The 27,156-nt window shown below is 47.3% G+C and overlaps 1 protein-coding gene across 1 annotated transcript in view; it reads right to left on the bottom strand.

The window, feature by feature from the left end:
• Positions 1–1,088: 1,088 nt before the first annotated feature.
• The window catches only part of TNR (tenascin R), a 297,381-nt gene continuing 271,313 nt past the window's right edge, over positions 1,089–27,156 (bottom strand). Inside the window, exons 11-23 of the mRNA XM_084637752.1 lie at positions 26,483–26,746; positions 25,075–25,341; positions 23,969–24,088; positions 22,155–22,298; positions 20,372–20,491; positions 18,627–18,770; positions 17,781–17,911; positions 16,164–16,296; positions 12,535–12,686; positions 10,230–10,326; positions 8,983–9,144; positions 6,493–6,656; positions 1,089–6,105 (exon numbers count right to left, since the gene is read on the bottom strand). Of these exons, the coding sequence (XP_084493878.1) occupies positions 5,986–6,105; positions 6,493–6,656; positions 8,983–9,144; positions 10,230–10,326; positions 12,535–12,686; positions 16,164–16,296; positions 17,781–17,911; positions 18,627–18,770; positions 20,372–20,491; positions 22,155–22,298; positions 23,969–24,088; positions 25,075–25,341; positions 26,483–26,746 (2,018 nt within the window). The 3' untranslated portion in view covers positions 1,089–5,985. The remainder of the gene's footprint in view (positions 6,106–6,492; positions 6,657–8,982; positions 9,145–10,229; positions 10,327–12,534; positions 12,687–16,163; positions 16,297–17,780; positions 17,912–18,626; positions 18,771–20,371; positions 20,492–22,154; positions 22,299–23,968; positions 24,089–25,074; positions 25,342–26,482; positions 26,747–27,156) is intronic.

Below are 27,156 nucleotides of genomic sequence, written 5' to 3' on the forward strand. Positions count from 1 at the left end.
TTTGCTGGCTCGTGGTTTGGGGAAACATCTGGCCTTCAAAGCACTCTTAGCCAAACCTAACCCAGTCCTTATGGAGGTTCATCCGCTACCAGAAAAGATACAGCTGCTAAGCTCTACTTCCACTTCTTCAGTCACTAAAGCAGCCAGAGCAAAGGAAGTCTATCCCCTCAGAAAGCCTTTCCGCTCTCTCCTCATATCCTTGCTAGCACTACTGAACAGGGCTCATTGTCTAACAGCTGCCAGGTACTTTGTTGTAAGTACAGGCATCTCTTCCACAATGAGAGAGTTCAGTGAGAGTTTAGCCTTCTTCTCAAGGGCAGGAGGGACTCTAGTGCCCTGGCTTAAAGGAACGTGTTATACAAAGAACATTTCCTCCCTATCTTACTTACAGCACCTTGTCATAAATATAAAGGGAAGGGTAAACCCCTTTAAAATCCCTCCTGGCCAGAGGAAAACTCCTCTCACCTGTAAAGGGTTAAGAAGCTAAAGGTAACCTCGCTGGCACCTGACCAAAATAACCAATGAGGAGACAAAATACTTTCAAAAGCTGGGAGAAGGGAGAGAAACAAAGCGTCTCTGTCTGTCTATATGCTGTTTTTGTCGGGGATAGACCAGGAATGGAGTCTTAGAACTTTTAGTAAGTAATCTAGCTAGGTATGTGTTAGATTATGATTTCTTTAAATGGCTGAGAAAAGAATTGTGCTGAATAGAATAACTATTTCTGTCTGTGTATCTTTTTTGTAACTTAAGGTTTTGCCTAGAGGGATTCTCTATGTTTTGAATCTAATTACCCTGTAAGGTGTCTACCATCCTGATTTTACAGAGAGGATTTCTTTACTTCTATTTACTCCTATTTCTATTAAAAGTCTTCTTGTAAGAAAACTGAATGCTTTTTCATTGTTCTCAGATCCAAGGGTTTGGGTCTGTGGTCACCTATGCAAATTGGTGAGGCTTTTTATCCAACATTTCCCAGGAAAGGGGGGGTGCAAGTGTTGGGAGGATTGTTCATTGTTCTTAAGATCTAAGGGTCTGGGTCTGTAGTCACCTAGGCAAATTGGTGAGGCTTTTTACCAAACCTTGTCCAGGAAGTGGGGTGCAAGGTTTTGGGAAGTATTTGGGGGGAAAGACATTTCCAAACAGCTCTTCCCCAGTAACCAGTATTTGTTTGGTGGTGGTAGCGGCCAATCCAAGGACAAAGGGTAGAATATTTTGTACCTTGGGGAAGTTTTGACCTAAGCTGGTAAAGATAAGCTTAGGAGGTTTTCATGCAGGTCCCCACATCTGTACCCTAGCGTTCAGAGTGGGGGAGGAACCTTGACACACCTCGGGAAAAAATATTAAAATCCTGCCACGCAAGGGACTTCTGCTCCTATTCGAGTCAATAGCCATAAGGCATGCTCAGCCCTTTCCAGGGCAAACCCCAAATTCCCTTCTCACTACTGATGCTGAGAGTTTTTCTTTTGCACATCACTCAGTCTGGACCATTACTTCAAATTCATTTCAAATCAAATCCTGAGTCTGATCTTGCAAGCCCTGTGCGTGGAACACCTCCTCTTGACTTCATGGAGGCCTCTGGCTCTCTGTGAGTTAAAGGCTTGAGCCAGAGCTCACTGAAATCAGTGAGTCTTTTTGTTGACTTCAGTGCGGGGGGAACCAGGCCTAGAGAGAGGTCCAGCCTAGAGCTCAGTGATCTCCTCAGGACGAGAGCTGGATAAATAGGGAGACAATAAGCCATGACCATCTCAGCAACTTCTGTATAGAATTTACCTTCAGTTGAGTTTGCTCCCTCTTGTATTAGTTTCTTATGAATGCTTGTAGGAGCCAAGTTTTGTTTCATGTGCATTTTCAAGCCAATATTAGTTCAGTTACGAAGCAGAACTAATTGGGTGAGAAAACCACATTTGTTTTGGCCAGAGAAGTAGTTTATATAAAAGGTCATCCAATGAGGGAGCAAGAAAAGAGGCCATGTTTAATCGGGTGGCTAATCCCATAGCACCAGTGCCAAACACAATTTGCACATAACCACTAGCTAAACCTTTAATTGCAGCCTGTTCACGGGCAAGTCTTCATGAAGGAAAATGGCCAGATTTTGCCAGATATTCATTGTTGATTGGTTGCCTAGGTGTTCCCAGGATACCCCCAAGGCACCAGAAATGTAACATTATAGGCACCTCTCCTTTGAGGGGTCTAATAGTCTCAGAGACTGAGGGTGATGGGGGGCGGGGGCAGCAGCAGTGGTCCTGAGGGAAGGTGGTCTCTGATTAGCATGAAGACCAGCGCTGGGAATCTACACAGGTAGACAGCATGTAGAGTGGCTGAGATGGTGAAGAAGAGGAAGGAAGAAGCAAAGCTTCCTCAGCAACTTACTCCAGGTGGGAGCTCTTGCTGAGCCTCTCGGCTACAAGGGAAGTGGGAGGATGGAGAGAAGGGAATTTCCACCAAGCGCCAGAGAAATAAAACCAGGTTCAACTCAGAGTAGGCAAGAGGTAGTTTGAAAAACTTTAGCTTGTGCCATGTATGGATAAAATGAGGCACAATCCCTACTCAAGGGGCTCAGTGCTCAGCCTGCCCTGGCTACCCCTTACTGCCCATTCCTTTTCATGTCGGTGTTGATTGCCAAAACCTCGTGCCATGATGCAGCATTGGTAACCTCATGTTAAGTCTTTGGTGTGACTTGTCGTGGGATACGCTAGGGTCAGAAGATAGACTGAAAATTGCCCTTCATCCTGCAGTGTGTTCTGCTGGTCAGATAATGGAGTCCTATTGTTAGGACCCTCCCATCCCAGCTAGGAGGCAGCTATGAAGGGGTGTGTGGTGGGGAAGTATATTGAGAGAATAATGATCCTTTCCTGGAGAAATGATACCTACAGTAACACTAAGCTGAAAGAAAGATCAATCTGAGTTTCTGTGAAGGGATGGGGATAAGATCGGCTGTGGTTGTGATTTAGAATAGTGGGTTTTTTTGGTTGTTTTCTTTCCCTCTGCTGGATCACTAGTGCTGAGCAGCAGCATTTCCAGCAAGGTTTCTTGCTTCCACCTGAATGGGCAGTGGAGACAATGAAAGCCCGATCAAGCCAAGTGACTTGTCCAACTTGAAGTCACCCCGAGAGCCACTGCCTCAGGTGGGAATTGAAGCCAGGGCACTCTCAGTTGCTGCACTTAGTTCTAACTGTTAAACCACCCGGCCTTGTCATTTCTTGTTTGTGGCTGCCAGTGGGTGGGGACAGTTTTCATACAAATAATTGCTAGGGATTTCCCTAAACTTCCATCAGCCCTATCTGCTGCTTCTCATTGGCTTTTGGAATTCCACAGTGATACGCTAAGGATAGAAGAGATTTTTCTACCTCTCATGAGAGTCTCATCCCATCCTACTCCCCCTGCCCAGGTCTAGTTCTTCATTGAGGCCTTCTTGTTCCTTCTTGATCTCCCTAGACCTCCTCTGGTTCATGGTGATTTACTCAGGGCCTTGTACAAAGCCCACTAAAATCCACAGGAGATTGTGCTGGCTTCAGTGGGCTGTGTATCCATCTCTACATCCAACACATGTGCAGAACTACCCCTAGCTGAGCACCACCCTCTCACCCATTCATGTGCTCAACGGGCAGGAAACCCCCTGGGTTCAGGACTGAAAGCAAGACTTAGTGCCCTTATAATGCTGGGCCATACCAGTGCCACATCACTGGAAGAGGCAACTGAGTGTCTGAAGGATGGGGAAGATGCAGCACTGTTCCATCAGACTAGACTAGCAACAGACGGGGGTCTTTCCCCTTGACCTTACAGCCAGGGCGTTGAGGGTTGTACCTAATTCTGAACCCAGGGTTATTTAGGTTTTTATGTCCCAATGCATGGCACGGGGGAGGGGGAGACTACATTTCCTGATTAGTCTCCTGTTGCTCCACTGGACACGGGCTGGATGGGAGTTAGTCACACTCCTTGAATCTGTTAAAGAGACTCTGTCCTGAATTCTCTGTTCCATTCAGGCCCCTTTACATGCTCTCTGAAAGTGGCTGTAAACTGCAATTTAGTGCAAAGTGGCCTTGGTGTAAACGAGACTCAGGCCCACTATCAAATAGCGATAGTCCCCGGTAACCTTTCCTCTACAGTACGGTGAACTCACACAAAACTGCCTTGTGCTAGTGCATGGGACACAGCAGGGGAAAGCGCCTGGTCTGTTCTCATTGGCCAAACTGATTAAAGTGCAAAACATAAGCAGCATCAACGTTAAGGAGTAAATTCAGTATTTGAAAATCACTTTTAATAATTAAAGGTGTTGTTAGTAACAACAGGCAGGGATGGGATAGAGCTTTAAAATACCAGGTTTTAACCAGGGCGGTGTCTCTTTATAAGGAGGGAAAACATGATGTTTGGAACATATATGGGGCCTTTCGTCCAAGGATCTGAAAGTGCTTTACAAATATCAATGAATTAAGCCTCGCAACAATACTGTGAGGGAGGGAAGAGTTCAGTTCCCCGTGGAGAGCTGGTGGAAACAGCTCACAGAGTCGGTGTGACTCACCCAGATCACAGAGGAGGCCAGTGGGAAGAGAATCTACATTGAGGTCTTTTGCCTCAACCACCCAAACCATCCTTCCTCCATAACCCCAGGGAACACAAACAGGATGACTAGATGTCACAGCACACGGCTGCAATTTACAGTCTCTGCAAGCTTCAGGATGAACTGCAGCCACTTGCCAGTTCTTCTGCTCGCTGCTCTTCCTCCAGTACTCTTTGGTTTAGGACCAATAACGACTACGAGACACAACATTACTGTACGTAAAACTAATAGTGAAAGGGGAGCCTAAATGGACTTACTTCAGAATGACATTAAAGATTCCTAGAAGCTGTTTTGTCTGATTCCTTCTCTCCTCTCCTCTCCCCTGAGCTAGGCCTTAGAAGAATAACAGCAAAAACCCACCAAAGGGTTTATGATGAAGTCAACATGCAGAGTAGATGGGTCACCATTGTACCTCAGAAAACACTAGAGCAGCTCCCATCTACAGGCAGATGCTGTGCACCATCCATTCTGTTACTACCCATGCACCTACGATAAATAGGAGGCGACCTTGGGCATGTTAGAAGCATGGTGATGGTGGGGTTCATAAGTAGGCAGTGATCGCTCTAAAGGAAAGGAGAGATGGATACAATGCAGACAAGCATCTCACGCTCCTTGTGAGATCTATGACTTGCAGTAACCCAGTATACAATGGCAAGCATGAAATTCACTTCTCTCCACTGTGTATGTGTGCGTCATGTAGTGTGCTCCTGGGGATAAGGGACACTGTGTGTTCTTGGTCAAAGGGAGAGGGACAGCTGCATCATCTTGACTAACAGAGGGATTGGGCATTATGTTGGGGAGGAGACAGGGGAGCAGGCTCTCCTTGGCTGGCATGACAGGGAGGAGGTGGAGTGTCTGTCCCTGGGATGAAGGGCCATCAGACTTGTTGCCTCTGACTATGATCAAAGGACAGGGCACTATGTGTGGTCCCTCTTGCCCAGGCGTGGCTGGTGCTACGTGCCGCCTCAGCTGCAGGCCCTAGTCCAACAGCTCAGCCAAAAAGCAAGCCTGCCCCCACCGCGTGGCCGGGCCAGCCTCCATCGCCGTCCCTGGCTGAAAGGACCTGCAGCGTGAAGGAGGACCTGCTGTAGCAGAGATGGTGGTGAGGGAGCACCTTCAACAAAAACATGTCCTGTGGGGTTCATCTGGGATTTATAAGTCTTTTAAAAAAATACTAAAAATCCATCTCTCTCTCTCTTTCCACATTGTGGGCAGGGGGAGCGGGCACTTGGCATTTCACAGGGAAGGTGTTGAGGTCCTTCCCTTTCCAAAGACTACCAGCCGCTCAGTCAGCCCTTCCAGGACTCCTATGGACCAGGTTGCTAGCTCAGAGTGGAAGTATTTCTTTTCCCTTTTCATATTATAAAATACAAACGAATGACAGAAAAGGTCGGGGGGCTGGGGTGGGGAGGGGCAGGATTCCTGCTGGCTCACAGCTGTAGGGACCGTCGTTTCCTTCCCGAGATGTTACGGTGGTTGTAGGGTCGCATCTTCATTTCCACAAAGGGTATGGAGAACTCGTGGCCTTTCCAGTGGAACCAGTTAATCCCCTGTGGGCAGGAAGGTGAGCAAGGCACAGGGCAAAAACAACAAAACAGATGGAGGGGGGAAAAAGAAGGAAACATGTTTGAACTTGGAAGTTAAGTGGGAAGAAAGAAAAGAGTCTTTAATGCAGCGGCTTCGGTTATTACTCTCGGCAAGAAATGTGTAGGTTTCTCTCTCTGGCTTGTTATCCCCCTGCTGCTTTCACAAATGTGCTAACTCGTTTGTTTTCCTGCATCTCCCACTCATAAGGCAAGAGACATTGCTTTAAAGTTTCCCTCTTGAAACCAGATGGAAACTGCCCAGTGTAATGAAAGGGAAGGGTCAGGGAAAGGCACCTCAGGGCTCCTGGTTATGAGAAGTGCCATCTCTGTGTTGTGTGGTTCCGTGCTTACCTGACTGTGCCGGGACTCGCCGTACTTGCCGTTGAGGTTGGTCCGGTGGCAGTTCTTATACCACCAGGCACCTTTGTATGACATGGCGCAGTTTGTAACAGCAACGTCATTGTCTCTGTCCTTGGTGGAGAACGGACGTCCCTGGTGGTAGGTGAGTGAATCTCCTGTAGAAAGAGAGACGCTGTGAGGACACGTTCAGGGGTGTGCCTGTGGTGTGTAAGCACGACTCCCAAGTCAGGCCTGGCTAGTCTCTCTACAGTGAGTAAATTATAATAATGCAATAACATTGTTCATTCTGCTAATCTATAGCTTCCTGGCTCAAAGAGTTGAAGACTGGCAGAATGCTACGGGAATAAGATTAGTTTGAGTTTCTAACACCTGACCTCATGGATCCTAGATCTTTCTGCTGACACTCTGGGGTAGAGATGGACCTGAACAAAACCTAGATCCTTGGATCTGAACCCCTCTGGGCTTTGGAGATGGTGAAAACCTGCAACCAGGTCCAGTTCTGAATTTCATGGCTTTAGAAGAGGCTAAAGCAAATTCCTGGATCCAAACAGCCCAGAACTGGAAATCTAGATGTAGATGTGAGGCAAGGGCCCATAACTGCTTTGATGAAGGGTTTCTGTTTCCTCCCATTGGCCAAAGAGATCGTTTTCTCCCTCTAAACATTGGTCCCTTCAAACTGTGGTCTGACTGGCTCAAAAAATAAAGGGTAATGAATATGGTAATTAAAGATAAGCCTGAGTTTGCAAAGTTTGGGGCTTTTCAAATCCGTGGAGGTGGTTTGGCTCATTGTAGGCAGGTGTTGGCTGCAGAGTTTGGATCCTGATGTGAACTTTCCTACAGTTGGGAGATTTTCTGATCTAGGGTCTTTGGGTTGGGCCCATCTTCTGCTTCACTTCTGTCATGTTTCCAAAATAACCCTAAATGCATGATGGGTAATAAGAAGCGAATAAACTCTTTGTGATGCCCCAAGAGAATACCAAAGAGACCAGAAAATATTAATTATGCATAGTCCTGAAAAAAGAACACAGAGCTGTGCATGTGTGTACACACACACATGTGGGAAAACCCAAGGGAAATGTACTGTCTGGGAAACCTTTACTCCTTTTTCTGGGGACAAAAAGGGGGTTCCCCTCTGTGCCATTATTAATAAGGGTTTGAAGCACAAAGGGACTTGTTGCATTATAATTCAGCCAGTTGGGGATAGGAGAGGAGTGTCAGACTCCTAGATATGATACAAACATAGGCCAGGATCCTCAAAAGTATTGAAGTGCCTGACTCCCCTTGATTTCAATGGCAATTAGGTGCCTCAATACTAGATGTCTTACAGGCACGGACAGTTCTGCATCTTACATATGGTGGAGGTTTTCTTGCTAGCCCCAAGAAGAAAGTGGTTGCCTTGTACCTGGAGTCTGGGCATTTATGGTCATTAGACATTTTTATCCAAGCTAGTATAGCTGTATCCTGACTCCCCCCTCCATCTTGAACCTGGGGCTGCAGGGTTCCCACTCATCTAGCACCTCCTTGCTCGCACCCAGTAGTTTGCGACTCACTGACTGAGTGGAGAAAGCATGAAACCTGAAGTGACATCAGGGAGCCCTGATTGGAGGAACACCGGAAGCTCTGATTGGTCAAGGCATGCTATATAAACCCAAAGAGAGGCACAGGAAATGGTTTGCACAAGTAGGCCCTAGGTAGCAGCTGCTCGGACACCTTGCCCAGTGCTTCGGCTGCTGATCTGTTTGCTTCCTGGTGACCTGAGTCGTGCCTGACCCTGTCTGGATTGGTGTGTCTGGCTCCTGCCTGATTCCCGGTAACCCAAACATGATCTTCTGCTAACCACTAGACCCGGCTTCCTAAGTCTGACAAGCTGTGGCTAATCTTGTTATTCATTGAAATGTCTAGTTTTAGTTGTGGAAGTGAGTTCTCCCCCACCCAAGGTATTTCAATGTTAGAACATCGCCATGCCAACATTGTGATGGGGGAAGCTTAGCAGTTCTGTCTCATCCAAGAACAGCGGCTGGGCTAACGTTCTAGCAAAAGCAGCAAATGTCTGGCACATATATCATGGTACTACATGGATGACTTCAGCTTTTCAGTTGATATGGAAGCGTGACATTAACGGGCTGATCCGCTATTATTGTAGTACGAGGCACCAGCTCTCATTATTGATCCGATTGGATGAACAGCAGTGAGTGTTGTATAGTACTGCTCATCCCCCATGGAAAATTCCATATGCTGATTAAACATGTGCCTCCTAGTGATTACCATACTGATTTATCTGATTACCCACAAGGAAGCAGAGACAACTAAGGGTGTCTATTTGGATGGGCCAGAGTGGTAGCAGCATCCAGGAAGGGAATTAATCCTTTGGGTGCTGGGATTTCCTTACACTGCTCAAGCTTATGCACTGCAGGTGTTTCAGACCCACCAGTCCAGAAAGCTTCCTAATGCACTTAGGTGCTTGTTAGTGACCGTGTGTACCGGAAGTGCCGTTGTAGTCTCCTATCCGGAGCTTGTACAAACTCCTGGCGTCACCAAGGGAGAACTTGTCGTAATAGGCGTAAGTTGTCTCTTGGCCATCTCGCATGTCTATTCGTAGCTCGTAGCGTCCCTGTGATGTGATCTTGTGAATGTTGTCCAGCCCTGCAGAGAAAAGCAGAGGGTTCAGGTGAGATCTGGTAGCTGATGGCATCTCTGGGAGGAAAGTGGAAGGAGATGCAGAGCTCAGTGAAAATGCACGGCAAGCAAAAGAAAAGCCATGCTGCCTCAGTTCATGTCTCTGCCCTTAGTGACTGAATGTCGACTTTACACTTACGCATGGAACAAGACACAGTCATGTACTTATTAGAGATGGGATCCAGCCATTGAAAGCAGGTCTGGTCCCAGATTTCTAGCATCACTAAGTCTGGAGTTTTGGGGTTTGACTCATTGTAGTAGGAATCATTTGCAAAATCCGAATCTGGCTTCTGATGCCAAACACCTTAAATTTGTAGGGTGTTTGCAGCTTAGGCCCACCTCCAGTATGTACATGCACTAGTCCTGTCCCTGTGTGACAGCATTCCAGTCTGAAGCAATGCTAAATCATCAATATCCATTTTTTAAATTTCCTCAGGTGAATATTCTCACTCATTACGGTCAGGGATGAGCAATGCCAGTTACAGCCATCCATTGAGGGTATTAGTTGTATATGCACCACTCACACAGAGCTTTGCCAATGCCTCGCCCACTCATTCCTCAATTTCCACCATTCTAGGCCTGGGCCTCTTCTGAGAAGAAATTACTAATCATGTTAAATTGCAGAGTGTATTTATAATGCAGACAAAAACCTTTCAGGGAATTGGACAGAATGGCCATGCTCATTTCCTTTTGTGACATAAGGAGATTTAAAACCAGGTCTCTATGAGTGAAAGGCCATTGAAAATGCCTACTGTGCCACCTCACAAAGGTGCAGCAGTTCCTGATTTGTTGTCTCCTTTTATGTCACATTTCCTCCACATGACACATCGCTAATGATATGAGCGCAGACAGAACAAACGAGGAAACACCAGGGTGAAGAAAAGCAGATCAGTAGGGGGGAGATGGACAGATAACCTCTCTAATGATACGCAGACACAGAGAGATGGAAATTAAGCTTGCAGAGATAAGTGTCCGATTGAAAGTTGCAAAGCGTCCACTGATCACAGCCTGGCTGACAGTGTCAGTGACAGACAAAGAGGTGAGGACATTACCCAGCCAAAACTCATCCTCTAGGTTTCCAAAGCCAACGCGGTAATCCGTCCACTTTCGAAAGAAATCCGTCAGCCCATTCTGCCGTCTCTGGAACACCTACAAAGGGAGAAGGAATGAAAGCCACATGAAAGAATTTTTGCTCTATGCAGAAACAATGATAGATCATAGCTGAATGGGCTTTGTTATATGTGAAATTAAAAGATAGTGCTTTGCCTTTCTATACCACCCTTCAAGTGAGGAGCTCAGAGCTTGAGAGGTTAATGTATTAATGCTCACTAGAGTCCTGGAAGTTAGACATGTATGGCAACAGTCAATTTACAGATGGATAAACTGAAGTTAAGTGATGTCCACAACAACTCAGCTGCAGAGCTAGGAACAGAATCAAAAAATCCTGATGTCAAGTCCCCTGCTCTAACCAATGGACAACACTGCCCACTTTTCAGCATGTGATTTTGTTTTTAACTAGTTATTTCTGTAAGCCCTTCAGCATGAAATCAGATGTGAGGCTTTCAAGTAGAGTGAAAAAGCAGGTAAAAGCTTTGGTGAATGAATCCACACCAGCCGTGTTAGGAATTTATACTTTGATTTAGGAGGTCCTTTTCTGACTGCACATATACTAGCATTTGTATGTAATAATGTGTGAAAGAGAAAGTGTGACAACACAGTCCAATTGGAACAGCAAAGTGTTCTCTAGTTCTGGTGCCAGTCCACCCGAGTCAGGCTGGTTTATGTGATTCAGCTAAGTAGCATTTACCTCTAAAAGCACTGTACAAAGTCACTCTAGATGATGGCTGACACCACCATATGGTGCGCCCCCTGAATGCAAATCATTTACTTTGAAAGCTAGTATCCATTTAATTTCATGCGTAGGACAATAGATCAGCTTCAGCTTCAAGCTATGCTTTACTTCAAAAAAGAGCTGCAAACATTTCAAATCAATCAAAGGGAATTTCTCCAAGTGCAACTGCTATTAACAGCTCAGCACCCATTCCTTAAGACATGGCAAATGAAGTAGACTTTAATTAAGCCTTTTTTGGTGCATTGCTTTGCTGTCTTTCATAGCTGTGTTGGCCAGAGCTGTGCTTTACTTCAATTTATTATGGGCATACAGTGTTTCTCTGTTGTGGCTTATAGCCACACATCCAAGGGTCGTGGTCTCATCCAAACTACAAAACTAAGCAGTATCAGGCTGAGTTTGTTCTTGGATGGGAGATTTGAAGGATAACCCCTACTGCTTCAGGCAGTAGTGCTGGTTATTCAGGAAACATTACTGTTTCCATTGTACCAGTGCCCGAGCCTAGAGTTGGCGTCACCATGCTTGGAGGAGTAATGACATGAACATCCTATGGCATATGTTGGACTCATTGGGGTTTTTTAGCCTTATCCTTGCACAGGGGATGGTGCAGGGCTGCAGTGCCCGGCAGTAGGACACATTGTGTCTCAAAGACAAGCCGGGCACTGAGAAGGAATGTGGCTGCTGCTGTGCCGTGCATTGCTGACCTGTGCCACTGCTGATACATGTGGGAACTTGGGCACCGCTTCTCCCTGCCTTCTGTGGGGTGGCTTGTGTCCCAGTAGCTGTTAGCAGGGAGCTGTCCCTGCAGTCAGAAGAGCATGGGGACTTTGATTATAACCAGAGTGAAAAGCATAGGAAGGGTTCTTGCACCTTTGCCCCCTTTGCACAACCACTCAGAGGCCAGCTGCAATCTAACCCTGAGATAGAGTAGCGATGTTAAACCTGGTGTCCCACCCAAATTACATTCTACCTAGCTGGTTCGTTCCTTCACTTTGATTAGGATAACTTTTCTTTCCTCCCTGTAACTGTTGCCATGTGCTGCCAAACAGCTGCTGCATTCTCCCCCAGAGGTGTCTGCTTGGCCTCTGTGAATGATGTGGCCTTGTAGGGTGTCTAAAGCATTGTGGGGGATCCTCTGGAATAGAAGGATGGTGCTGGGAAATGGAAAACCATTAGTAGAGTTGTGCAAATAACTGATGTTCCCGTTTACTGTCCAAACTGCAAAAATAGGGGAAAAAATGGTGGTTGGTTTTTTTACCCTTTCAAATTTTTTTTAATGAAACTGAAATAAAATTCAAATGAAAATCATTTTGAATTTTAAAAAAATCTAAACCTTTTGAATTTGGGGTGAATTCCCCACCCCACAAAACATTTTGCCAAATCCAACAAAAATTCAAACGTTTCAGTCAACCCGAAACTGCAGTTTTCAATGGGAAAAAAAGTTTTTTGTCCTAAAAATGAGCCCCAGCTCTAATTGTTCTGATGATGAGTTCTACATGGAGGCTTACAATCCATCCTCCCCCATCCGTGGTCATGTCACAGTACACTTGCACTCGCTGGCTGAGGTCCCCATTGATGGAGATGGTGTAGAGTCCACTCATGGTGTCGCCATTCATCAAATGCTGGGCACAGTCCTGAGGATTAGCGAACACGCGGCCTCCTGTGAAATTAGAGAGGCAAAGCTTCAAAGAGGGCACATCACCTCCCTACACATATCACATGACATATACCGTATGATACAACATCGTACAAGGCTTACTGCAATCCAGGAAGGACATGCATTGACTTCTGAGGTCATGAATCATCTTGATAAATCATGGTAACTCCATCAAGTGCATAAGCTATCTCTTGGCTTACTTCACATGTCATAATTAACTCAGTGGTGGTGACCCCTTTAACACAGCAAGCCTCTCCCCTTATAAATTAAAAACACTTTTTATATTTAACACTATTATAAATGCTGGAGGTGAAGCAGAGTTTGGAATGGAGGCTGACAGCTCACAAACCCCCTTTAATAACCTCGTGAACCCCTCAGGGGTCACGACCCCCAGTTTGAGAACCCCTGGATTAACTCATCATATGCCACAAGGTATAATGGCATGACACTCAGTAATTCTACTGGGTACAATGGATGAACGTGTGACATCTTGTGATAGTTTTCCATGGATCTTGTTAAATTAATTGTCCCCAATATACACAGATATTTTGGGAAATACCAATGTTCTTTCCTCATCAGTACTGGTTGCACAAATATGTAACCAGACTAATTTCAGTGGAGTACTACATCCATGTAAGTGTCAGGACAATCCAGTTCATGCAGTGTTCGTCTTTGTTAGAAAATTTAGCCGGGTGTACCTATGACCCGGCAGACATGGTGTTGAACACAACCGGTCCATGTCTGAACACAACTGGTCCATGTCTATGCAGACTGCAAAGTCATGGTCATCGTTCTGGTAGGTAGCATGATTCTTCATGGACATGTTCTAGCTTGATGCAATTTTCAAATGAAGACATGCTCACAGTGAGGGGCCTGAGGTAATGGTTTACCGGTCGTATATGATCTCAACAGGTCTGCAGTATCAGAAACCTGCATCTGAGTCTTAGCTCACAAAAGTTTAATACTAGCTTAGCACTAGCGTAGGAGTTGTACTGATTTACAATTTTGTACATGAGAGGGGGAATTTACTCTGTCCAGTGGAGTTTTTTGTGATCTAGAGGAACTGTGAGAAGAACAAGGCCCAGTGGCCACAGCTGTGATCATCCTCAGTGAAAAATATTAATTATAGTGGACCAGATTTCACTCAAGTCCAGATTTTGTTTTCATTCATGCCAAGGGTAAATAAGGAGCAACTTCCCTGAAGTCACTGGACTTACACTGGTTTACACTAGTGTATGTGTGAAGAGAATCTTGACCATGTCACAAACTTGTGGGGTAATCTTTTGTTCAGTTTCAACGATGGCTTAAATGGCAGTGTCAGTTACCCAGGAAATGGATGTAATTCACTGGGTGTGCAATGCCTGTGTAAGTTTAACATTGAAGGGGGTGTGATTAAAAAGTGAGAAGAAACTTACAAATGCTGGTTTTGTTGTTGGCTTTTCTATTCAGTCCCCCCACCCATTTTTGGGGTGTGAATAGTCAAGTGATTTCATTTTGGTCAAAAGGCAAAGAGCCCCTATTTTACAGTCTCTGAGCTTTTTAACACATCCCATGAGAGACTTGTCATGTATAGTACTAAACACACAATGAAACCTGCTTCAAAGACACACATGTTGGAGTTCCCGGTGCTTTGGGAAGACCACATTTCTTAATTTATATTCAGATCTTTAAAATCAAAGATGACTTTGAAAGAAATTTCAAAGTACAAATTATAAATAGTGTATCGATTTTTTCCCTTTGTAGCATTTGTATACAATTCCCCCAGAACCTTATGCAAATATGAAAGACAAACGGAACACACAGCTATTAATATGCCAGGAAGAACGAAAGAGCCCTGTTATGTGTGAACACAAAGAAGCAAAACGTCTTAAACAAAGGTGTTCGTTTTTTTTAAACAAACCAACAAAAACAACCTATTGTTTTACTGGAAAGTGCCCAGATATGTTGCTAGAGTAAATGTAATGCGATACCCTGGCCCTTAAACAAGGGAATGGTGGACGCAACCACAGTCTACCATGGTTTCATTGTTCATCCCCAGATGCTTCTGTTTCAGAGCTATATTAGAAAAGAAACAGGTTTATTGTGCTTGTTACTCACTTCTGTTTTCATTTAAACCTACTTCTAACATGTCTCTCGGGGAAGAAGCCATCCACAGTACGTTCTCTGACTCTGTATAGGGTCAGATCCTCAGCTGCCGTAAATCGCAGCATAATCTCCCTTGTCAGTGGAGCCTCGCTGATTTACACCAGCTGGGGATCTGGTCCTGTCTGTTTTCATCCTGAACTCAAGTTCATCGCCAACAAGTATATCTACTTTTCCATCCCCTATTGCATATGCTGTAATCCTTTGTGCCCAATGGAGTTGACACAAGAATAGCGTAAGAGGCCCTGATCTACAGATATATCAGAAAAGAAGAGTTTTTGTTGTTGCTAGCTTCTGTTATCACATAAAAGCAGGTTACAAGGCCTTTCCATGTGCCTTGACTCATGTGTATGTCTGCAGTGGATTCAAAGGGAGCCCTTTTAAAAGAACTATATGAATACCGAGGAAGCGATTTCAGCACTGTAGAGTGGACAGCATCTTTAGGTTTTTTCTCATCTCTTTTGAAGAGCTGAGGTACAAATGGAATTGGATTCAGCTCTGCACAATGTGCAGAGTGTCTATTGAGTGCCGCTTTCTGAATAAAACTCTCCCACACTGGACGCTATACTTGGCCCACATTTTTAACATGAGTGTTTTCAACATGCAGTGTTTCAGGGCAGACTGCTTCTTGTAAGCACTCTGACAATAGGGCCATGGGGACTGTGAGTCTCAATCAGCTTAACGCAACATCCATTCCATGAGAGTAGAATATTTAATAAATAGGACTGCTCTAAAGAACAGGAAAGCAGGGCTGTCTGGCAGTCAGAGCATCACAGGGACTGGTTCTGGCCTTATGCTGGTTGTATATCGCGGTAATTCTATTGACCTTGGTTGAGTTGTTCCTGATATAGATCAGGATGAGATCAGGATCATGTCCATGGAATTTAGATATGGAAAAGACCCGTTAAGTCATTTAGTCCACCCCCTGGTCACTACAAGAGTATCCCCTGCACTGAATGTTCTAATTCTTTGGAACAGGAGCAAGAACAAGGTAAAAGGATCTGTTTGAAATAGGTGATCTCTGTATTAGACATGGGGCCTGAATTCAAAGTCTGGATCCAAATACCCTTGGACTAGGGCAGAATCCAGATCTGTTTTCTATCTCTGCTTTACGCCCTTTGTAGGAAGAAGGGAGGGTAATGCCTGTGGTAATGGAAGTTGAGATAGAACTTAAGTCTTGACTTTGTGTATTTGGATGGAGTTGGGGAGGAGTTGTCTTCCTTAGTTCTTCCTTAGTACTGGGAGGTAATAGACAATCTCCTTGAGACACTCAGGGGAGACCGTGGCTGGCGCAGCATGGCACAACTGGTCAAACGAGGTGGGGAATAAACTCCTGACCTGTGATGAAGCTGGTGGAGGTGAATCCACTCCTCATCGCATCCTGGGCTGCCTGCAAGCGTACGGTGTATTCCGTGGTCTCCAAAAGCCCCTCTAGGCGGATCCAGGTGTCCTCAGCATCGACTATCAGCTCCTAGACACAGGTCACAAAAATAGGTAGAAGCCAAAAGCAACAGACTAGACAAGCTACCGGGAACCCAGACAGCATGTAAAGAGGGAGCAGAAGCCAGGAACTTCTATAGCGCATGCTGTCTGACTGAATATCTTAAAGCCATTTACACCCGGTAAGCTCTCAACACCCTGGTAGTATTGCCACCCCCATTTCCCCGAGGAGTAAACAGAGGGAAAGTGACTTACCTTAAGACACAGTATGTTGAGGCAAAACTGAGATTAGACTCCATATCACCTGACTCCTAGGCTTGGCTTTAGCTGCTCAGCCATGTTTCCTCTTTGAACTTCAACCAAGGGGAGATTTAGGGTGACTAGACAGAGTAAGTCCTCCAGAATAGGGGGTGATGTGTAGATGCTATTCATGGTCCCTATGTACATGGATTACTGATTCCCATAGGCCCAGGGAACATGTTGTGTAACCTCATTGGAAGGCGACTGAGGTGCTTCATGAAAAAATGGGTAGTTCAAAAAGCCTCTTTAATCCCTAATCATTTAACATGAAGTTCGGCCCTCGGCAGAGATCCATGTACCACTTACCCTACTGGGGCAGTGATGGTAGGGTTAAGTGGTATCCAGGTGATTTCCTGTTCCTCTGCAGAGGGGTGTATTTCACTCTTCCCTGTAGACTCGATAACCACAACTGATGGTCAGTTTACTGTACCTGCTGGGAGCTGAATTCAGGACATCGTCTTTCCCTTGAAATAGGGCATCCCTGATGCCCAAAGCAGCATAAAGAGTGGAGCTGGCCAGCTCTGTTAACCAATTCCTAGTCTGTGCTCTCCGTTGTTTTAATCTAGCTGGTGGTCAGCCAGATCATGCGGCTCTTATTGAATCTCTTATTGAAATGCAGACATCCTGCGTCCCTTGTGAACTAGTAATACTGTCAAAGAAAACTATTAGGCATGTTTGCAATGGCCGATTTCTGATAAAGCAATGTTCATCGGCAGGTTTCTTCCACATAGTCAGATATTGACAAACTTATTAAATGATCAAACACACTGTGCTTTAGGGTGAGTTAGTTGCCTGCATCTCTCTTTCTACTCTCCCTAAAGATAAGTGCCATATTAGCCTCCTTCCATTGCTCAGGTACCTTTCTCCAGGCTCCAAGGACTAATTTTCAGAGGATCTGAAATATTCTCCACTATTTCTTCCAAACATTTCAGGTGAATCTTGCCCATTTGGACCTGCAGATGTGGGCACTGATTTTTGTCTCCATCTCCTGGCTTACCCTGTGGATTGTGGCCTATCTAAGCATTGTCTAATAGTAGTGTCTATGAGGAAACTTGTGTCTGTCATCCGGGTCAGCCTGAGCCTCAGATTTATGCAAAACCCTCAGAAACATTGTCCTTCCTCTGGTGACTTGGATTGCCTCATTTATTAGTCCCTCCCCCTGCCCCCAATCTCTGATTCTTGTTTTAGTGCAAACCCCATAAAGTGAAAACTCACCTTCCGGCTTCCATCAGTCGATCTATAGGTCATGATGTAGTTCTCGATCTCTGCCATTGGAGGTTGCCATGAAAGGAGGGCGCTCCGGCGGGTGACCTCAGTGGCAGTCAAGTTAGTCGGGGGATCCAGAACTGCAAAGGTCAATAGGAACCTAGGGAATTGGGAGTCTGACACACTAGCATTGCTATTACAGCTGATTGAAACAGCCCATGCTGGATCCATGAATCATGTTGACAGGTGTGCTGGCTGAACCACAGAAGTCTGGGATTTCTTACGATCCTGTGCTTAGCCCACCCTTCCCCTTGCTCTCCAGGCCAGTTTGCCCACCCCAGCTCGGAGCTCCACTTACAGGGCACTAGGAACCAGATAAATATTCTCCACATGGACTTCTTTTGTCATGCAATTGCTCTGAACTGCATGAAGCAAAATGTCTGTCAAGTAGCTATTTAATAGTGAAACAGATTCCATTGTTCTCCTGGATACAGCCTTTCAGCAATGGGCAAGAAAAGAATCTGATAAGGGTCTCTTCTTGAAGCCATTGGGAAATCTTATCTAGGGGGATCAGCAGAAGGGAACTGCTGGGTGTTTGAAAAGCATCTTTCTGAACCTGACATCTCACATGTATCAGTACAGTCTGGTTCTTATACCATGCCTATCATCATGGTCCCCTCCTGAGGACCCTTCCAACCCTGATATTCTATGATCATGGTATCTGGGTGCCTTTGTGGTACCTGAGCACATAAAACAGACTGTTTAAGAACTTATTTGGCTTCTGTTCCCCAGCCGGACAAAATAAAAGCCACTAAGGACACTTAGTTGGAGAAGGAAAGAAGCTACCGTACGTACGAGTCGTAAAGTTGGTGCTGATGGTGCTGCTTGTAAGAGGCCCATTGGTGGCATACATGGTGACCATGTAGCTGGTACTGGGCATCAGGTCGATCAGCTGGTACTCTTGGTTGGCCCCATCCACTAGAATGGTCTCCCCTGCAACTGAAATCAGATGGAGCTGGCTTGGGCTGAATATGGAGCCCTTCTGTTGTTCAAATATGACTGGGAAAGAACCATTTGGAAAAAAAGCCTATCGTGGCGGGTTGCCTGGGCACAACAGGTGGCATTTAACCATGTTGTGCCACCAGCCTGTCTCCACTCTTTGGGTGAAAGATGTCCTCCTTCCTTCAGATCGCAGAAGAATAAGGATGGCCGTTGCCCACACTCTTTACAAAAACCATGCCAACACCTGGCCCGTACATAGCACTTCCTATCCCAGGTTCTCCAAGCAACTTACAAAGAACACAAGAATTATGATCACCATTTTACAGCTGGGGAAACAGGCTTAGAGAGGAAGGGTGAGTGAGTTGTGCCAGGTCACAAAGCAAGTCAGCAGGATTAAAACCCAGCTCCCTCCCCACTGGATCATGCTGCCTACTTTCTTGCTACTAACTTGTAAACTTGCTGCCCTGCAATCCATGAGCAGAGCAATTTTGTTTGGTGTTAGAAGCAGGCTTGGGCAGGAGTGGGTTTAAAGCAACAGATGTAAGGAAATGTCAATTTCAGCCACCACACTGAAATCAACAAAATATATCCACCTTCAGTTGGTGGAAGTGCAGACCTCTGACCCCCACCTTGCACCTGCAGGAACTGGGTGGCGCCAGACCTGCGGCAGTGCAGGGGGCTCTGGGGATGGAGCCATTCAGCAGGGGGATGGCCTCCCCATGGCCAGCGGCTTGTCCTCCTCCTTGCAGTCTTGGCCAGGGTCTCTGCTGTGCCGGGCCATGATCACAGCCTCCCTGGCACCTTGTGCTCCAGTGTCTTGGACCCCTCAGCCATGCAGGGAGCCCCCTGTAGCCCTGCTGTCAATTCTGGGAACCCCCTACAGCCCCCCTTTATTTTGCTCAACTGTGAAAATAAAAATATTTTAAAATTGGGGAAAAAAATAAATAAAAATCAACATTGATCGTTGAAATTGTAAAAAAAAAAAAAAAAAAAAAAAGAATTCAGCCAGGCCTGTGCATAGGAGACTCTCTGTTTGCCCACTGGCTGCATCGTCTCCATTTTCCCCCTCTTCAGTACTGGGGCTAACTAGTGGCCCCCTCATGTTCATGTCTAGTTTTGGTGAGCTGGGCTAGCTGTGAGGGTGTCTGGAGCTCAGATTTCAGGCTCAGCCATGTCCTCAGAGTGCTGGGGCAGGGAGCATCGCAGGGTGGGATGGTCCCTGTTGATACAGTGTTGGGGCACCTCTCTCTGGGTTGACAGGACACTCAGGCAGGAGTAGGCTGTGTAATGTGTGTGTGGAAAAATTCAAGCAGGAATAGATATCGGTTTGAAATCAGGACATGGCTGGCCCCTCTGCCATCCTGTCCCAGCTTTTCTGGTCTTTGCGTGGCTTTGCCAACCAACTCAGAGAGCAAAATCTACCTTCTAATTTCCCGTAATGATAGAATCCCTTTAAACCAGCTGTCTTTGGGGTAGGTGGTCAGGTTAATTAATTAATTTCTGATGCAGCTAATAGCGTTTAGCTAGGGGCGCTAAAGCCACCTGCAAATCTCGCTACTTACAGACTGGAGGCAAACCAGATCGGCTTCCAGACATACCTGTGTAGTGTGTTAGCACAATGACGTAGTTCTCGACTTCGGAAAGAGGTGGGTTCCACTGGAGCAGGGCTTCTGTTGGGGTGACATTGGTGGCAGTCAGACCCAGAGGGTGGTCCATGGCTGAGAAGGAATCAGAAATTCATCAGGTGAAGGGTGTGAAGAGGAACTGGGCTCTCTGGGCGGGGCCAGAGGTGAAACCCATCCCAGGAAAACCTTCCTAACAGTAAGAACAGTATGACAGTGGAACAGACTGCCTCAGGAAATCATCAAAGCTCCTTCACTGGAGGTGTGCAAAAGAAGGCTGGGTAGCCTCTGTCTGGGATGGTTTAGACAACAAATCCTGCATCTTGGCAGGGGTTAGACTAGATGGACCCTCGCAGCCCCTTCTAACCCTCTGGTTCTATGATTCTAACTCCACTGCACATGGGTTCAATAGCTTCTATTCCTGCTAGGCAGATTTTTTTTTAATCTACAGGGGCTTTTCTATGCTGCTGCTGCTGCTAACTCTGTGGGGTAGAAAACCCTTGGAGTAGGTGAAATTTCTGCAGTTGCTTCCTGCAGGACAGGTCAGGTTCTGTTTAAGGGTCCTAGACACAACTTGACCCTTCCTCTCTCCATGGTATAATAAAAGAGCTAATGTAGATTCAATTGAGAGTCTGTTACATGTTGCAGAGCTGAAATCACTAATACCTAGGTCTAAGTATTAGACCTACTTTGGGGCAGTGAGACTGCCCAGTATGCACTAGTAATGAGGCTCCCCCACTGACAGCTGAAATCACTGAGAGCTGCGTTAAGTAGGGGGAGCCCTGATGACATCTTGGCAAGCGGCCAGCCGGACAGCTGGTGGAGAGGTGTGGCAAGTGGCCAGCAGGATGGCTGGCGGAGAGGCGTGGCAAGCGGCCAGCAGAGAAGCTGGTGGAGAGGGCCAGGGTGGAGAGGGCCAGAGCAGAGACGTGGCAATTGGCTGTTGGGGCGACGAGTGAGTGCCTGAGCAGTGTAGCATGTAAGGTGCCTCCTTACCCCCTCTGCCTTCCACACAGGATGGGAGGTGAACTCTGCGGATGAACCTCTGAACTCTGGGGTTGCCCTGGCCAAGGACAGCAACTGTGAGTGGGGTACAGAGAAGGGACTGGCATATTAAAGGGACTTTTGGGTTGCTGGATTTAAGACCCTGAGGGGAAAAGGACACTGCCCAATTTACCAGGGGGTGGGTCTTTTGCTCATGGTTTGGGTTTATGAACCCCAGTTACAGTGTTTTCCCAAATTAATGCTGAGTTAATTCCCTCCTTTTATTAAAAGTTTTTGCTACACGCAGACTCTGTGCTTGCGAGAGGGGAAGTATTGCCTCTTAGAAGCACCAACGGGGTGGTGTGTAATTGTCCCAGGTCACTGGGTGGGGGCTCGAGCCGGTTTTGTGTTGTATTGTTGAAAAGGAACCCCTAGATACTGAACCTGGCCCTTGTTGCTGCTGGCTCCACCTGGCAGAAGGGTTACACATGCTATTTAGAGCATTGTGAAGTTATTTCAAAGTGTGGAAATAGCATTGGATGCCTTCACAGTGCCCCTTTCCCTGAACCAGTAATGTGCACTACAAGTCACCAGGAACAGAGACTGCAGTTTTGAGTCCGAAGCCCTTTTAAGCTATGGTCATCCAAACAATGAGGTCACCCTAAGAGTCAGCAGCAATCCTTGCTCCCACTCCCCTTGCCTCTCTACACATCACACCCTGCCAGAGGGCATGCACGGCACAACCCCCGATCCCATCAATGGAAATCTCCCCTACCTGTATACACGGTGCTGGAGACCCGCTCGCTCTCCTCCCGGCCCTGCACGCTGCTCAGGCTGATCTCGTACTTGGTCGCTGGCTGCAGGCGACTTAGGGTGTATTCGGCAACGTTGTTGGCGACAGCCGTGCTGTCCACTCTACCTGCAAAGCACGGGCAGAGCAAAGAGCTTCATGGTCACTCATCAGATCGTCCTGCTCTGAGCAGGAGCCTAGAGAACCTCAGGCTGCAGGCTCAAGGAGCGGAGACCCAGGCTCAGTTCTAGGGTGCAGGCAGGTAAGGGGGTATTGGAAGTTACTTGGAGGAGACGCATGGACAGGAATGTGAGTGGACCTTTGCCACCTGCCTCGCAAGCCCCAGCGTAGAGGGCATGCCAGGAGAGTGGGGATATGCCCATTGTGCTGAATGCTGGGTATTTGGGGCTGCTGTGGGTTGGAACAGCCCCGTGGGGCTGCTCTAACTTATGCCAGGGCTATTTCACACCCTGGAGCAGCACCAGATCTGGAGGGCGCGCAGCCACCTGTCCCTTGGGCTGGCCCTCAGTGCCTTGCATCTCACAAGGTTCAGCAGAGTGGATCAATAACACTGGGGCCAAATTCACTCTTTGTTCTTGCTGGCTTTGGCACCGGCTGCTGGTGGCAGGGTACCTGCTGGCAGGGAGGACGTAGCAGTGCGCAGTGACGGCACTGTTTCCGTCACTGACTGTGGGCACTGCATCACCCCCTAATCTGGGTATCTCCATCTCTGGCTTAGCTCCTAGCAAGACCCCAGACTTGCTCTGGAGCCATTCTAGTAGGGCAAGATCCCTTAGGTAATGTCTGCACTGCACCTGGAGCATGCACAGATAGATGCCGCACTAGCCGTGCTCGGGTTAGCTCGCTCAACAGAGTACTCATCACGGGGGTCTGGGCGGACTTGTCCTTGGGAGGTCGGCCTGAGCCATCACCTGCACCACTGCGGCCATACTGCTACATTTAGTGCACTATCTCTGCCAGAGCTAGCATGCATCTGCCTACCTGCGCCTGGAAATGTGCTTCTAGCAGCTGGGTAGACACACCCTTGGACAAAGACTCAGGACCTGTGCCTGAGAGGTGCTGGACCCCCACCCCTTCCATGGGACCTGTTCCCAGAAGGTGTGGAAGTTAGAGTTCTGTGTGTATTACCAGCCACATCATGGTGCATCCCCAGGGGGCATTAACTTCTTATGCCAAGCCTGAACCGACCCACATCAGCCGGACAGAGGGAATTTGGTGATTGTGGAGGTGGCCGGTGCCCGCTGCAGCTCAGCCAGAACTGAGGCCTGGACTCTGAACTTGCAGATCAGTGGATGGGAAATGTCTGCTCCAATAAATGGACCCTCTGCTCCTGGAGTGGGAGCACTGGTTTGAGAGCTTTCACTGTAAGAGATTTGTTGCCATTCATCCTCTCTTCTGGGGGAAGGCAGACAGCGCCAGGGCTGCCTTTAGGTGGACTGGTTCCATAGGACCCTGCCCCACCCCTCCACTTCACCCCCAGCTCTTTTCCTCTTGGTTTCCTATGTCACCCCTCCATCTGCCTTCCCCACAGCCTCTCCACTTCTTTCCCCTCTCCACTTGTTTCTTTCTGGCCTCTCTAGGGTTGGGAGCTACCCAGCGGGTGCCTGCCCCCTCTCCCATTCCTACCATGCACTCTGCAGTACTGGCTTCTCCCTGCTGCATACCTCCCCCTGTAGTCATGGCCTGCAAGGTGGCTGGCTGTTACGCTATGCCGGAAGCGACCTAGGAAAGCCCACAGCCCACTTTGGGACAGCCTTTAGAGCTGGCAGCTGGGTTACCTTGTGCAGATCGGTAGGACACTCTGTAGTGGTCAAAAGCTGCGATAGGAGGGGCCCAGAAGATCATCACTGAGTCCTTGGTTACGTTGCCCACAGTGAGGTTCTTCGGGGGGTCGATCCCTAGAGGAGACAGGCAGAGGCGAGATAAAGCCTGCGAAGCAGTCACAGAACACGGATTGCTGGCTGAACCAGTGGTCGATCCAGCCGAACATTTCTGCACAGAGAATTTCATAGCACAGTCACCCCAGCTGCCATCTATCGGACTCCTCACCTGTAAAAAAAGCCAGGTTATGAGGACAGTATGGGTGTATGCAAAGGAGTGACAGCAAGACAACCCACCGGGGGAGCTATTTAAATAGCCAAACTCAACAAGGAATGCTGACATTGAACCCAATTCTAGGATTCAAAAGCCTCCAAGGCTCTGAACTTGAGCTGGAGAAACAAGAGGCCTGATGCAAAGCTCAGGGAAAGAGTCCCACAGACTGACTGACTCCAAAGGAAGGTTTGAATGCTCAGCCCCTCTCTGGAGCTCTGCCGTGTGTCTGGAAATGGGTTAGCTCCCACACCCCACAACTCCCATCTCTCTAGGCCCATTGTGCATTTGTTTGTGGCTGCTTTATCCTAAACTGGAAGGATGGGGTTGGCTATAAAGTGATTTCAGACCACAAGCTAAACACATTCATTTTTTTGGCCATGGTGGAGATTCCAGGATTAAGGGAGGCTAAATGTTTAATCCCCTTGTATTGTTTTGGGTTCTGTCGCCACGGCAAGGACAGCCACAGTATGAAACTGGGTATGTAGCGTGCGGCAATGGGAGCCCCAGGCAGAGTACCTGGTTCTGGAGCTTGCAGAACAGGAGGCCTGAGACAAACGGTCGAGCTATGGGGCATGTGGAACTGGAGCCTGAGATGAGTAATCCCTTTAAAATAATGAGCCGTAGGGGCGGCAACTTTCTTTTGTAAAGGTAAATTATTCTTTTAGCTCCAACTCTGAAGGATGGTTTCGAGCCAGGAGTCTCCGTTACCTCCCGTGTGTATCTTGGATCTCTTCTCCAGCTGGAGATTAGGCATGAGCATTATACCCCATCAAACAGCTGCTGACTTTACCTGTTGTGATGGAGCCCACTATGGGCTCGGAGCTGACCAAACCATGCACAGCCACCAGTGACACGATGTACTCTGTAGATGGTTGCAAGCCAGACAAGGTGGCGTGTCTCTTGGTGGCATCTAGCATGACCTGCTTGGTCTCCTCCTTGTCTCTGGGATTGTAGTTCAAGATAAACCTGTCTGCTGGAGGGGAGGGGTCACTCCAGGTGATGTTCAGGCTGGAGGAAGTCACATGAGAAAAATGCAGCTGTGTGATTGGTCGGAACCCTGGAAACCAAAGAGAGGTGTTGCAGATCTGTCATGGAATGGTTACACACCAAAGCAGGAGCGTTGCATATGACAAGACATCCATCATACAGAATTAATCAGAGAAAAGTCTCATTCAAGAAGTGTCCCAGGCAGAAGTATGGCTACATACTGAACCACTTCTCGCTGGGTTATGTCACTATGTGGCATGATGCTACTGTAAAATACTAGGATTCACTGCCCAGCAGTGTCAGATCGAGAGAGGCCAACCCTGGTCTCTCCATTAACTTGAACCAGAGTTGAGAACAAGAGGAAAACTGAGGAAAAAAGGGTGCTCGACCCACAAAATAAGCTCCACTCAGAGACAACTGGTACCTGCTGAGAGGGGGGGCACAATTTAAAGGTTCACCCCCCCAACAGCTTGAGTCATGCACCCCCTAAGCACACAATTCCCCCTTACTCTCAGTGGCCCCTCCCTGCAGCTCCCAGCTGTTTGCTGCTGCCTCTCCCCACAGCTGCAGCTTGAAGCTCACCAGCTCCAGGAGCTGCTGCACAGGGAGGGGGCCTAGCTAGCAACCTGTGGCAGAAATCTGGGTTGGGGGACACATGACCGTGCGTGCCCCCCCCCCCCAATGCATTGCCTCTGGCTCTACCTACAATAGTTGCTAGACACTGTCAGTGGATTGGGCAGATATTCAAAATCTGATCGTATGTACTATCTTGGTTCCTTGAGCATGGGCTCTGCAAGCTCATAGGGCCTGGTCCCATTGACTGAGTCAAAAATGGAAGTGGTGGTATCTCAGCAAGGGCACCCACCACCCCACCATGGTGTTAGAATGAGACATCCCTCTCAGTAGACTGTGTGGATCTGTGATCCTCCGCCTTTTCTTACAGGCTTTCCCGAGCAATGACACAGTGAACAATGCTGCTATTTCAGTGATCATCACCGGGTATCTGAGTTCACCACACTGAAATGTATGGGCAGCTTACACCTTTTGCATCAGTTATGCTCAGCTCCCATTTGCAACCATAACGGCTAGAGACTTTTTTTTTTTCCAAACAAAATGTTGAGATTCGGGAGCACAAGATGTCAGGTCAGGAGATATGCCAGCAAGTTGCACCAATCTGAGCCCTGGCAGAGCTTGTCCCAGCCCTTCCCTACCTGTGAATGCATCCACTGTGGACTCCAGGCTCTGCTGACGGCCTCTCTCGGCAATGACTGAGATGGTATATTCTGTACCGGGATCCAGGTCTGAGAGTGTCAGCTCAGACTTGTCCTTGGGTGCAGTCACCTCGGAGGCCATCCCGGAAGCTGGAGTGAAGGTGATGCGGTAATGGTCGATGGGGCCCTTTGCCTGGGTCCAGGCCAGGGAGATAGACGTTTCCGTGGAGGCTGTCACCATGAGGTTCTGAGGGCTGTCAAGCTCTGTGGGAGGAGACGATTATGAAGTAAATCAGTGGCTCTCAACCTTTCCAGACGACTGTACCCCTTTCAGGAGTTTGATTTGTCTCTCATACCCCCAAGTGTCACCCCACTTAAAAACGACTTGCTGACAAAATCAGACATGAAAATACAAAAGCGTCACAGCACCCTATTATTGAAAAATTGATGACTTTCTCATTTTTACCATGTCATTTTAAAATAAACACATTGGAATATAAATATTGTACTTGCATTTCAGTGTATAGTATGTCGAGCAGTATAAACAAGTCATTGTCTGTATGACATTTTAGTTTGTACTGACTTCACTATGGCTTTTTATGTAGCTTTTTGTAAAACTAGACAAATATCTAGATGAGTTGATGTATGCCCTGGAATACCTCTGAGTACCCGCA

The sequence above is a fragment of the Lepidochelys olivacea genome, assembly GCF_965140295.1.
Source record: "Lepidochelys olivacea isolate rLepOli2 genome assembly, chromosome: 8".
NCBI classification, from domain to species: Eukaryota; Metazoa; Chordata; order Testudines; family Cheloniidae; genus Lepidochelys; species Lepidochelys olivacea.